Source organism: Aquila chrysaetos, chromosome 6 (assembly GCF_900496995.4).
Source record: "Aquila chrysaetos chrysaetos chromosome 6, bAquChr1.4, whole genome shotgun sequence".
Taxonomy (NCBI): domain Eukaryota; kingdom Metazoa; phylum Chordata; class Aves; order Accipitriformes; family Accipitridae; genus Aquila; species Aquila chrysaetos.
The window spans coordinates 18,034,333-18,048,508 of record NC_044009.1 but is presented as its reverse complement, the minus strand read 5'-3'; the positions used below and the strand labels follow the sequence as shown (position 1 = coordinate 18,048,508).

Sequence of the window (14,176 nt, the reverse complement as noted above, 5' to 3'; positions counted from 1 at the left end):
CACGTTCCAGCTATTTAAAAAGTTGCAGTGGCAATGCTCTTCAGCTGAGAGAGCTTGACAAGACTGAAATAAACTATCCCAACTATTTTTTTTTTTGTTGTTTTTCTTCAATAAGTCTCTTCTTGGTATTTTATTTTATTTGGCTTATTACATGGGAAAGCAGTATTTCCTTTAAAGGAAAATATGCAGTTGAGATGTGAACTATTATCTATTAAAAAAAAAAGAAAGTTTCTGTGCAGCACTGGGGTTCCCAGATTGCTATAAGCTCATAAACAATAGCGTTCCCTCTCTGCACACAACCATTTATCAAAAAAATGTACCATACGACAATCTTTTCCCCTTGCCCCAACTGGGTTCCTTCTCTCAGTCTTTACAGCCATTCTGCGTATCCTACTTCATCCATGTCCCCAAATCTCTCTCACATTTAATCTCTTTCTGTTGTAGCTCTTTAACAGTTACATGTAGTAACGCATGCTTGTTCTGGCTCTTTTAGGTTTATAGATCCATATACTTACTTTCTATCATTTAAAGACAGAACCACTTTTCTATAATTCTCCTTTTTTGAGTGCCAAGTACAGAATCAAATCCTGATACATGAGCAGGCCTCCTGTTCCTATCACAATTAATAGTCAACCCATGAATATAAACCAATATTCCTCTGTAACAATACTGAAGTGATTTGTTTCAAAAACACACAGAAAAAATTACTGTAATCAGTGATGATAACATGGAATTTAAGTAATTTCCTAAAGCATCTATAAATTGTGCAAAAAGAAGGAAAACTTGATTCAAATTTACATTTACATGTAGCTTTAAGAAACGAAGTGGGGGAGATAAAAAGACTACTCATAGCTGATTACCATTTGAGTTGTAATAACAACATTGCTAAGAGATTAGAATGTTCCTATTCCCCCAGGAACTTCAGTCCCACAGCTTTCTGTTAATCTCTGCAGGAAGGGTTAGGAAGACTAACATATTTTGGCATTTAAAACTGTTATTTTAAAAGTTTTTGCCAGGATATGGGGTTTAGTACCCCTTTCTGGCGGCCTATGACATAATGAAGATGCAAAAACTGCAATTAAAGTTGACATGGATACTTCTTGCCCCCTCTGCTTATGAACTCTTGAATTGTGGTTGTATCAGGAGTCTGAAGTGAAAATGGGTTGCAAGTGGATACAGCCTTGAACTAAAACTACCTTTTCTCAAAAGGCAGTATTGCTGCCTGAATGGTAGCAATTACTCCAGAATTAAGAAGCAGTAACAAACAGTTCATTCAAATCCAACATATGTATAAAAGATTTAAGAGCACTCAGATGTTAAGAATTGCTGACTGTTGAATAAATACTTTTTAGCTTGATTATATTTATCTCATTATTCCTCTTTGAAGTCTGTCAGGAGGATGTTTTGCTTACTATGTAACCCCTTCCAAAATGCCAGAGCAAACAAAGGAACGAAAACCCATCCACAGGATGACTCAATGGACTTAACTGCTGAAAAGGCAGAAATTGTCATGCTGTGCCAGATCAAACACCTACAAGAGTGCTTTTGGCCTGCTACATGAAGTTTACAGAGAAATGGGTAACACACCTGAGAAACATAAGCATTCTAGGGAGGGGGCATTCAATAAAAAAAAGATTTAAAGACACAAGAAAAGAAGGAAAAAAAAATGAATAGGTTAAGGAAAGAGAGGTGCAAGCAGCATGAAGAATGGGTCATTGCAAACAAATTGTCTCCTCATTCACCTGCAAACACCTACAGGTGGGCACACAATGGTGACCATTTGGAAAGGTGTTTATCATATGTAGTGTTAACATTTATTTACCACAGTGTTTTCACCTTCCTCAGAGTTTAAAAGTTCTGGTGTGAAAAGATTAAAAAGTTATATCCCACATTAGCTACAGTCTGTATTTTGGAGTATTACGTACTGGGAAGATGTCACCCATGTGCTGTAACAAGAAATGGTATTTTAGAAGAATTTCCCATCAACAGAATGGCTTTCATTATAATACTTTTTTAAAACATAAACCAATAAAAACATTAGAAACAGTTAAAACAATATTTAAATACTAGTTTAGCACCATAAAAATATACGTCTGTTACCTTTGTTTTTGGATCTAGAATTTTTACACCATAGATTGAGATTTGTAATTCAACTTTGGGTGTCTTCTGGCCTTCGGACTTCTTGATATGTCTTGCAAACTGTAAGATGAAAAATGTAACAGCAATCACACTAATAGTAAGTTTTCTTTATTTACTACTTCTCATTTCCTCTCAACTCCTTCCACCCGAAGTTGTTTCCTTCCTTCTTCAAAAAGCTCTTATAAACAATGCCAACCATTCCCAAAGTCACAGTTGGGCACAGAATAGCATTTCTGACTGCACACTATAGAATATTCCTATAATTCAAGAAAAAATATTTTAAAATTACTTAGCTGGTTCTCTTGAAACTTTTGTCTGCTGTTTATGCACTTAAATTAAGCTTTTGCATGAGATTTCTAGAACAGTAGAAACATGAACACTTTCAGACAGTTTGTCAACCGCTCGGTTGTTGAGCAGTGAACATCATTACATTTTCCACATCCCACTATTTCTATGCTCACTTCTGTACATGTGCACAGAGGGTACTTCCCATATGTTCCTCTAAGGAAATCAGTTATTTTAAACAGGTTCAGTGTGAAAAGCACTACAGCTGGCAACACCTAAGAAATACTTGACCTCTTCATCATATTCTCTGGATTTATTTGCTAACAGTTCACTAGATGATGGCTAAACAACATTTTATATGACTGGGTTGGGTAACATGTCTTATTTCAATACACTTTCCATCCTTTTATATCTCCTTTTCTAGCTGTTAGATCTGACTTGTCTTTCTCTCATGAACACTGCATATAAAATAAGCACAGTATCTAAAATTTGCTACTGCATGGCAGTTAAGAAGCGTCATGTATTTTGGTAACTTTCTTAGCAAAGATAAGGAATTGCTCTATATTTTGCTCTGTTACAAGCCTTTTCGCTCTTAAGTCTTCGACAGCCTGGAATGGTATTTTCAAATGCATAATTAAGGACAACTACTCACTGAAGGCCAGCGGAGTTGGAGTCTCTGCTTCACAGCTATATGTTTGAACACATCATCCTCAAACTTGCTCCCACTCAAGTATAACTAAGTGCATAATTCACCATCAGTACAAATAAACTATATAAAAAGTCAGTGAGGACAATGACTTTTAATGGCATAAAGAGTCTAGGATGTCAACAAGGGTGTTAACCTATCTTAAGAAGGGTTAGACCTGGAAGACAGAAGCCTGAATTACCTTGTGACTGTGAAGTACTTGGCTGTAGCCAACTGATCCTCCCCTACAAACACCTAAACCCCTGATTTTAACTATTTATTTAGGTGATAGTTGAGGGTTTGGGTTTTTGCTCTGTCCCTATTCCTATGCCAACTAGTATTTGGGAAATTTCTCCATGAACAAAACTGATTTACACAGTATGACTCTCTCCATATATTTTATCTCATTCTGCTTGTAAGCAGTTCCATTCACAGCAAATTATTAACTAGTTTTAAGAAGCCCCCTAAAAGCATGTAATTAACCTGTTTTTCCCTTCCTCCCAATTTTATTCTTCATTCTAAAAGCACACTTATTGAAAATGCTAGTAGCTAAACATTAATTTATAAACAATCCTATTAACTTCATACAGTAACATGACTTACCCAGTTTATTACTGATTAATCTACCACATTAGCTGATAAGTATCACATGCTTCACAAGTTAGTTAAAAAAACCCAGACAAAACACGAGCAAAAATCCCACCTAAAACTACTCTATGCCATTCTTAAAACCAACTCTTAAATCTAAATACCCATTTTATATTTCAACAGCTAGGATTGCTACAGTCATTGGCCAAATATTTTATCAAGGTTTGTACACAATGACTTACTAGTGAAAACCAACTAGTCAAAAGTCAAGCGAATCTAACATAACTTCTAGTTCTGTCTCTCTTCAGTATCATGTATATAGCTCCTGTAATATACACATCCTTTTCCTGTCCTCCTATTTATCTTCAAGCCTGTTTCTCAAATAGTTAGAGTATACTTTTAATACAGCTTAATGACTACCCCATCCCTTTAATTAAGGTGGGTTATCTCATACTCATCTTTTTATTTAAGAAGAAAATAATTTTCTAGAAAATAAAATTAAAAACCCTCTAATCATCGGTTTACAGGCATTTTGGCCAACAACATTTCTTGACTTTCTAGAAAAATTCAAATTTGCTACAGGGGAAAAAAACCTTTTTCTTTAATAAAAATCACTAATTAACTCCTCCCTCCTCTCCCCCCCCCCCCCCCCCCCAAATCTGACTTAAATTTTATACTACCAATTTAACCGATTTTAAGTCTCTGGTTTAAAAATAGGAAAATGATAGGCCAAATCAATGTTTTATTAGCACAGATTTTTTTTTTTCCAAGATGAGTATTAAACTTAAATAGTCTTTCAGGTAATTTTCATAGATTTACTCAATACCCCCACTCCGTCAGCTTTCCTTTCTGATTCATAATTTGATTATGTCCTTTTATTGGATAAAACTTTGAGAACATACGTGATCCCATTTCATAGTACAACAGGGTTCTGCACTTGGCTCACTTTGCTATGCATTAAATTGAATGACCACAAAAACCACAGGTCACCTGGACAGTTTGGGCGTCTGAATTTCCAGTGTACTTTACACTGCACAAAAACATACCTATGCAATAGATAATCCTGGGGTGCACCTCGATTTGGAACAGCCTTGAACTTGAATGAACCCTGGCTTTTTTGAAATGTCCCTTAATAAACAAGATGCGCACAAGTATTTTTGTGAAGTAATGAAGAGGATGCATAAATGATGATTTGATTTTACCGAGTTAAAGCTATAATGTGTGTTGAGAATGATGACGAAATGCTTGTTTTTCCAACTGTAATCATCGGAGTCCCAAACAACAGCTACAACATGAAAACTTTTTAAAATAAGTAGATCTGAATAACTTGCACAAGTTTTAAAACAGCTGGCCAAAGCTTGCTCCAAGTAGTCAAGAAGTCTTACAACACTGAGGAAGTTCCAGAAGATAATTCTGTGCCAATACTAAAAAAAGGTAAACAAAAAGACCCTACTGTACCTCCACTCTTGAAAGGCATAAATCAAGTTCAAGAACTAGAGTGAAATGAAATTAATGATGATCAATATGGATTTCACAAAAAATGCAGCTTTTCAAAACAGACAAATCATTTGACTGAGTTTTGCATGCCATTATATTTAGGAAATAAAGCAATACAATGAAAATATTAGTTAAGTTAGTTACATTAGTCTCCAGATGCAGTCATAAACAGGAAATTGTCATTGGGAAGATATGTTTCTAATGTATTCCAGCAGGGTTTATTTCTTAAGCATGACATTATTGAACAATGACCAGGACGAAAATAATTACTGATAAAATCTGCAGGCAGAAAAAATCAGAGGAAAAAATGGGGAGAAAAGTAACTAATGATCTGAATTCTAAACTCATTACAGAGGAAGCTTGCAGATCATGAAGGCTGACAGAGGGGCAAATAACACAGAGAATACCTCACCAACCAGAACACCACAGATTGCCTGTATGCAAACAACCCATCTCTGTTGCACTGCCAACTCTGCAAATCATACATATGGGAACAAACTTACTTTCTTGGGAGACTACCCTGTGAAGATGGAACTAAGAAAGCCTTGACGTCATGGGAGGCTTTCCGCTAACTGTGGACCTTCTCACAAAACTACAATTCGAAGATTAATGCAATCCTTGGATATTTCAAAAAGACCCCTAAGACGACAACAACGGCTGCACTGCATCAGCTGCTTGTGAGAAACTACTCAAATTTTATGTTCTGAGGTTTTCAAATGCAGAAGGATGTTGACAAAATGGAGAAAGATCACAGGACGTTTGCAAAAGCTAGCAGAGGACTGGAAACCCACTTTGTAAGAAACTCCATCAAATCAAAAACAAGCTAATGGTGAAAGAAAAACACAAAAGAGTCTCTTCAACACAGACATCCAGAAAGACAAACAACTTCTTAATCGAAGGTTTACTGGGATACAGTGACTGAAAACTAGTTGCAGATAAATTCAGAAAATCTGGTCCAGTTCCTTTCTTAATGCTTTTCCTGCCCACTCCCTGTTCTATGTAATAACAGATAACGTACAGATACTGATCAGTAATTTCTTTCATATCTGACCTCCTCCAGAATGCCAAGTTCAGTCACCTCCTAAACTTGTCCAGGGTTTGAACAGCAGATTCTAACACCAGGTATCAGCCGATTTGCCTTTTTTCTTCTATTTTTTCTACTCATTCCTTCTATCTAAAGATGACCTTGAAGGTCCTCTGGACAGGGCGGATCTACAAACATTATTTTCTCCTTTCAGCACACATTTGAAACAAAGTTATATTTGTAGCTCACACAGTAACAAGATTATTTAAGAGAGTAAAAATCTGTAGCCTCCCATTGGCATCAAAATGGACAATGATATAAAATTATAATGAATCACAGCATGGCTTGGGAAGAGATACAATGGGCCAAATTCTTAAGCTGTTAGTTTATACATATATTGTTCTCAGGCAAGACACCCAGATTTGGCCCAATAATAATATGTTCAGCTCAGCAGGATGGGCCGGCTTTTAACTGCTTTGGAATTAACATTGTATTTTTCTTGAATATTTCATGGAAAGCAATAGACACAAATAAATCTATTTTCTGTGGTTTAATTTAGCTTTAAAAATAGAAAAGCAAAAACTTCCATATATCTTGCCTTTTATTACAGTAACAGGGAAAATTTGCATACTTTGAGATTCTTATTAAAATTACATTTGAAATGCTTATGCATCAAGTCTTAACAAACCACAATCAGAGGATTAATCAGCAAAAAATAACATGAGGAAAAAACCCCCAAAAAATCACGTTTTAAAAACATCCAGAAGCTTTAGTTAAAGAAATAATGGTTAAAAGAAATTCCAACAAAATCAATAAGTTATGCAAATCTAAACTATGTACTTTAATATTTACACCTCTGCACAATTCAAGAGTTCATTAAAAAAAATTGAAACATCAAAGGTAGACGTTTCTGTGATTTCAGTGCTAATCTTCAGCCCAGGAAACAGAGGTTCAACTACCTCATTTTATGCAAGCTTCCAGTGAGACGTCAGACATTGCACTTCATATGGACATCTTAAAAGATGTCTGTTTGAGGGCAATGTAGTTGTCTAAGCTGAGACACAGCTTTATACCTGGCTTTGAGAAAATGCTTTTCATTATAAGGAAAGATGCCTGGGAAAAAAAAAACCACAAAAAACCCCCAAAAAAACCCCCTATTTCTTTTGCAGTGACTACATACCTTTTTGGTCATATTATGGTCCAAACTCTCATGCCCATTTTATGTGGGTATAATAAAGTTACGACCTCTGAAAAATAGCTGTCAAGAAGAGGAAAAGGATAAAAAGGCCACAGATATGCAAACCTGAATCTCTTGATAATCAGCTGGGTAGGGAAAAAAGCTGTCTCAGAAATCCATTTCTATGGAATAGGTTGTGTTTTATTTCCCAAACACACACTAGACTGAGAGGAAGGCTATTGATCTATTAACCACAGTATGGAAGACAATGCAGTACAGTCTTTTTTCCATCTCTCACTCCCTGAAGGTTTGTTTTTTTGTTTTGGGTTTTTGGGGATGGGGTGTTGGGTTTTGTTTGTTTGTTTTGGGGGTGGTTTTTTTGGTTGTTATTTTCTTTGGTGGTGTGGGGGTTTGTTGGGTTTTTGGTGGTGTTTTTTTGGTTAGGTTTTGGTTTGGTTTGGGGGGTTTTTTTGATAGAAGGCGCGCGGGTAAACAGATATTCTCTTCTTCAACTCTTCTCATCTGATCCGCCTTGGTCTTCAGGCTGTCCGCAGCTGGTCCTGAACCACACATTCTGCTTTCTCCAGTACTTCAAACAGAACAGACATGACTGTAGGGCTTGACTGGAAACCTCTTTATCCCAATATTAAAAGGTTTTCTGTACTCCACCCTTCTCTGTCCTTTCAACAGCAAATGAAACTCAGCTTTAACACAAAAGGCAGCTCAGAACAATATCCACTGATGGTCCACAAAGGGCAGCAGCAGGACAGCATCACAGCATGTGTGGAGATGCGTGAAAGAGCGTTCTTCACTTTGTGTATCCTTACGGGTCAAGGAGCAGATAAAAAGTATTTCAAGTGGCTTCAAAGTGATTAATTCTATTTACATTATCTCTGGTCATCTCCACTTACAGAAGAAAAGAGGAAGAGAAAAGGAGACTGAGTTGGAAGCTGGGTAAGAGAACAGCCTTAAGTTTGGTCCTCACAAAAACATCCCTTGAAGACTGTAAAAGGAACAGCCCAAAACTCAAGTGTTCACTTCTGGTTTCTCCCTAACACCCCTCCATGGCATTTTCTTACTAGTGGTCTGGTTATGCTGCCCTTTCCACCTGTTCTCACCTCTGGCAACCCTTCAAGCACTTTTTCAGAAGGACCAAATTCATTGCTACAGTCCGATTTAGAAGTTATATCCTTCATTAATCAAGGAAAGTAATCATTTTACTTTATAAAATAAAGTGTGATTTGACAACATCTACACATTCAAATAATGTAGGCATGTTCTGATACAATGTCTTGGTACCATTTTCCTTAGTTTTTATTTCATTCTAGAAATTAGTTTGACTAGAAAACTGGAAGGAAAAAATTGTTTGTAATAAATTATGAGAACAGTTCACCTTAACTTAGAAATAAAAATAAACATTTTAAAACATTAGTGTCCAACTTTCTTCTTTCTCCTGCAGTACAGCTCCAAGAAATTTGAAAACACAAGGGGAAATCCCAACTAGATAAAACCACTGGACAACCCTCTAGAAAAATTAAATAGAGATGCTTGAAAAAAACGTACATTCAAATTGCAACTGACCCAGCAAAATTGTCAAGTGTTTACAAAATGCAGTAGTAGTATTTGGGATAAAACAAGTAAAATGAAGGACCAAGAAAAATTTCCTTGTTACTGTATTTTACTGTAGAACATCAGCTCCACCTGCTGGTAAAAGTAAGTTCATGGAATGGACTGCTACAGTTTTGCACAGACCTGTTTGGCCAGTGAAGGTCTTTGTGCTGTATGAGTTAAGAGCTTTTGATTTAAAGAAGAGTTGTATATCAAATGTCTATTCTGACACAGTTTGATGACATGATGGCTTAAAAAAAAAATAGCTTACAGTCCCAGTATTTCATGGTCTATATATCACTGTAAGCACATGACTTCAAAAGGTTATTAGTGCAATGCACGCCAGTTGTAAAAAATAGCTCCAAAGATTAAGAAAGTCAGCTGGTTTTCTGCTAGCTATTAATTTTCATTAAAAACAAATTATAATAAACAACATTATGATTAAAACCAAATCCATATAATAAAAAAAAATAAATATAGCATCACAAGCTATACATCTTTTAAAAACTCTCCTACTTCAAAAAACACTATATACATTTTCTTTCAATATAAGACATTAGTTTTCAAGCTGTTTTCACAGGTTTAAAATTTTTAATTAACATTTTCTAAAAACAAGCTACACCATGTGGTTAATAATAAAATCAGGCTTCTCTTCAAAGATTTCAGATGCACAACATAAATCAATGTTGAACTGAGTATTCAGTTAGTTGAGGACTGTTTCAAACATGAAACCTCTTTATTGCTTTCTGAATTCTGTTCCAAGATTTTTCAAGTCTTTCCAAAAGTTGCCTTTAATTACTTTGTGAGTTTTCTAATAAACTTCTGATTATATAAGATCCAATGTAATACTTGACACCTAAGCTCCAAACTTCCAAGCTTGAAGAAAATAGTGTAATTCTGGCAGCAACAATTCAGACACATATCTCCAAGGCGGTTTATTTAGGGAACACGTGTAAAAAGTTAGAACAGATATCTACATACTCTAATGACATCACAAGTATATACAAAAAAATTCTACTTTTAAATTTTAGTGCTAGGCTGACAAATGTTTTTTCCCCAAGAAAGGAAAATAGTTCTGGCTCTTCCTACACTTCAGAGAACAGTTATTTGAAATCCTTTTTGGACCTACTTTCAGAGCAAACTATTTCAAGGTACCAAATCATACAGTACAACCCACCAAAAGCCTCCAGTGGTCAGTGAGAGCCCAGGTTAGCCTGGACTTCCACCAGTGAGACAGAGACACTTAGCAGCTGCTTTACTTTGGAGCAGTCTGATAAAACATCATTAAAATAGAATCAAAACTTCTCCATAGCAGGATATTATCTTGACAGATTTCTGCACAGAATTAACTTTGCTCAGGGTAATGGAATTTTATAAACACAAAACATCTAACGCAGCAGGCTTCACTCCAGTATTAGCTGTAAACTGTACAAGGTGCACGCAAAACATACATTTTGTTTCCACTGGCAGCACGCTGCAATGGCTAAAAAAGGGTCATACCTACATTAGCCTAAACCACTTGAAAACAACTAGGCAATAATGTCTCTGAGGAATGGCAGCAGAGTAAATCTTTTTGGCATAAAACATTCTAAGAATTGACTAAGTGAATCTTTAAAGGCAGCTGTACTATTTTGGTAGACCGAAAATAATGGCGAAGAACTTCTGTTTCAATACCTTACACAATTACTAATCAATCTTGTGAAGATGGCTGCTTCAAGGGAAACCTCAGTCTTAAAAGCTGAGCTACATGAATAGTGTTTCATGCCTTCTTTCTTTCTTTTTTATTACAGTAATAACACAGAATCAAATTTTTCAACATTGATTCCCAAAATTTTCTGTCCATTTCCGAGGAAGTTCTGTTTAAATGAATAATGAAGACCCTGCAAAAAGTTATGGGAAGTACAACAGTAGGCAGAACAATTTTTACATCTAAAGAAACTAATGCTCCAATAGCCCTAAGCAGCTAAGCATGAAACAGTGCAATTCCACAGCAATGTGAGTTAGCAGACAAATCAAATCAGCATTCCCTACCACAGCTCATAGCATTTGAAGAGCTTTAAGCATATTAGCTGTCACTCCAGCAGTCAAGTCAAAGCCGTGTTATCAGTTAGCAACCCTCAACAAGTCATTTCACTAGGATACTTTTTAATTGTCTACCAAGTCCCTCAGTGCCCAAGGACATATAATGAAGAAGAAATTGTAAATGTCTGATTTTCTCAGCCATCTACGTGCACCAGCACATAGACGGTGTTTGTGCGCACAGACTTTTTCCAACAAAACATAAAGACCTGGAGGACAAGGCAGTAATGCCCCTTGTCATAAACAGGCTTGGTTTGTAAATCCTAATCTATCACCACAGCTCTATTTCCAGATATATCACCAATTATCACAGCTGGACAGTCAAGGACATTCATGCCAGTGCCACAAACCTTCACCTCCAGTCTAACAGTCAGTTTTCGTGGCTCAGACATGTGAGCTTTAGATGAAGAGCAGTCAAGGACAGCCAGTACCCACAGAACTAGCGCAGCCCACTTATGACGTGGTTTGACATTCTTACTTCTGGTCTCTGGTACCAACAGCTTACCTTAAGTGGCTGGGTACTCTGTTTTTTGCAACAAGAGGCAACTCACCTAACTGGGGCTCACAGGAAGCAACGCAGAGCCCAGAGAAATGCAGGACAGGCATTACTGAAGTCACTAGTTTTTTGGTCATGGAAGAGTTCATTTGCTTAAATTCTCTGGCAACACTCTGGAGTGCCATAATTAGAGGCATTTAATAGTCATAAAGTGAGGATGGCAGTTAATACAAATTGTTGCTACCTAAGTTAGTACTAACAAAGCCCTAAAGTTTCCAAAGAACAAGCATTACATATTGAGGTACATAAACTTTATACTATAAATAATTGTATAATCTAGGACACAACTAAATATTTGTACAGCAGAACATCTGATAGTACAGGCATAATAGGGAAGGGCCTACACACCAGTGAAGAGATTAGTAAAAGCAACTGCTTCTAGAATGAATGAATTTACCTGGAAACACTTACAAAGTGTCTTAGCTGTGAAAACAGGTTAAGAATACATTCCATTTACATTTCACTAAAAAAATTCTCTTACCTTTAATTTTCTAACAGCATCTCTTACAACTTCTGTACCTTTGGGCTGCTCCACTTCCGTACTGCCAAGAAACTGAAAGGATTGTAATTTGTGAGAAATGAGTTATGCTTTGAAATGCCCAATTAACTCAAGAAATCTTATTTTCCAATTATTTCCAAATAACATCTTGGAAAGACAATCGTTTCAATAGTTGATAAATAACAAATCTTCATACAGCTATTTCTAATCAAGAGAATAGTAAGAACTATTTAGAATTCTAATTAGACAAATATAAGAGTTATCAAAAGCAGCTTTTAAAAAAACCATTTTCTTTATCTCGATCCTATACAACTCTGTAAATTAGAGGTTAAGCACCTTTTTCCACTGGGAAATTGTCATTTGGAAAATAATGAAAAAAATGCAAAAAAAAATACAGATATAAGATACCTCCCATGAATCAACATGAGCCAATGGTTTGGACTATGTTACTAAAACTTTAATATAGTGATGCAAGATAAATTAAAAAGGCCTGATTTTGCTCTTACAGCTGCTTGGTACAGTAATTTCATAGATTTAAAGGAACTAGGCTCCAACTTACATAAAAACAAGGCTCATATTCAAAGAATTTCTACTGGAGATCACATTTTTGCCAAGTAAGGTTTTAATGAAAACCAAACATACACCTGTTAATATACAAAGCATGACACTTCAAAGGGATCTTACCATTTCTTTATTTGTACACTGAAATGCCTTTACGTTCTTCCGTACAATTTTGCTTGCCTTCTACTATACTGTGATGAAAGGTACAAATAAACCTGCCTGAACCGCAGCTGTGTAATAATTAATTTTGAACTGATTTTCACATTGAGGTACCATTGATTTAAGTCACACCATGTACCTGTATATGCCAAAATAATGCTAGCAAGAAAGAACGAAGCTCCTTTTCTCTCTAAAGAACACAATTTTCTGTGTAACATGCCACACAGAGATATATGTAATTTTTAAGTCTTAGCAGTTTCAAAAGGAACTTAAATTTGCCAAGCTACAGATGCTTTTAACATAGTAACTCTCAAGTGTTTATTAAAACTTCAAAATGTGTTTACTGTAGTCTCAAGCTATACTCCTGCAAAGAAACTTTGCAGCTCTAGCAATAATTACATCTCATTAGAAATTTGCTACTGACTCTGAAATATGATATGTCATCTTGAATACAACAGTGTGTAAATCAAGACACCATGCACATCTGCTGTCAGTATTCTCCACCATTACAATTCTCCAGCTAGAATACCAAGGTTTTGTAATAACAAAGGCGAAACCTCTTATTATTGATTTGATGTCTTTCATGCAACATCTCCGATGACTTTATAAATAGAGGGTGTGTTCTTCCCTGGAAAAGTGACAGTTGCAGAAAATGCATGTAAAGAAAGAAGAATGATTCTTGGACATTATGGATACTACATGTGACAGAAAGGGAAAGGTGAGTGAATATATGTGAGCAAATGTATGTGAGTAAAAAAGAAAAAGGAACCACAAGCTTAAATGGACAAGAAAGAAAGTAGATAAAGTCAGATGAGAATCTAAGAGGAATGCCAATAATACCAGATATCTGTACACAAGCATATTTATACACTACACACTTGGCACAATACAAAACGTGGAAGTATAATTGCTGTAAAGTTTGTGAGCAGGCCAGGGTATGTTGTACAAAGTACAGGAATCCTGCATAAACACAGGAAATAACAGCTGCAAGTGTGGACAAGGCTCAATGAACAGAGAACCCAGGTCACTGCTGCCCATGGTGAAATGGAAGACATCTGAGCGTACTTCATCCACACGTGCTTCTTATTATTGGTGTACTTTTGAAACTGGCAGCTCCAGAGGCATTGTCAGTGTAAGCAGCCTGGTACTTCTTGATACAGATTTAGGGCCAGGCCTTGGGTGGAATTGTGTCGAGTACACTTCTAGATGCCCCGGGATACGCTGCCTCACCTGCAGCCACTTCCCCAGAAGGGCACAGGGCTGCCCTATGGTTCTTATTCACTTACTTCCATCCAGATGGCTGAGATCTGAGATGGCAA

At 36.3% G+C, this 14,176-nt stretch overlaps 1 protein-coding gene across 5 annotated transcripts in view; it reads right to left on the bottom strand.

The window, feature by feature from the left end:
- GULP1 (GULP PTB domain containing engulfment adaptor 1) overlaps positions 1–14,176 on the bottom strand; it is a 165,505-nt gene that overhangs the window by 34,302 nt on the left and 117,027 nt on the right. For all 5 annotated transcript variants that reach the window (XM_030018370.2, XM_030018372.2, XM_030018371.2 and 2 more), the window contains exons 6-7: positions 12,120–12,191; positions 2,101–2,199 (exon numbers count right to left, since the gene is read on the bottom strand). In XM_030018370.2, the coding sequence (XP_029874230.1) occupies positions 2,101–2,199; positions 12,120–12,191 (171 nt within the window). The remainder of the gene's footprint in view (positions 1–2,100; positions 2,200–12,119; positions 12,192–14,176) is intronic.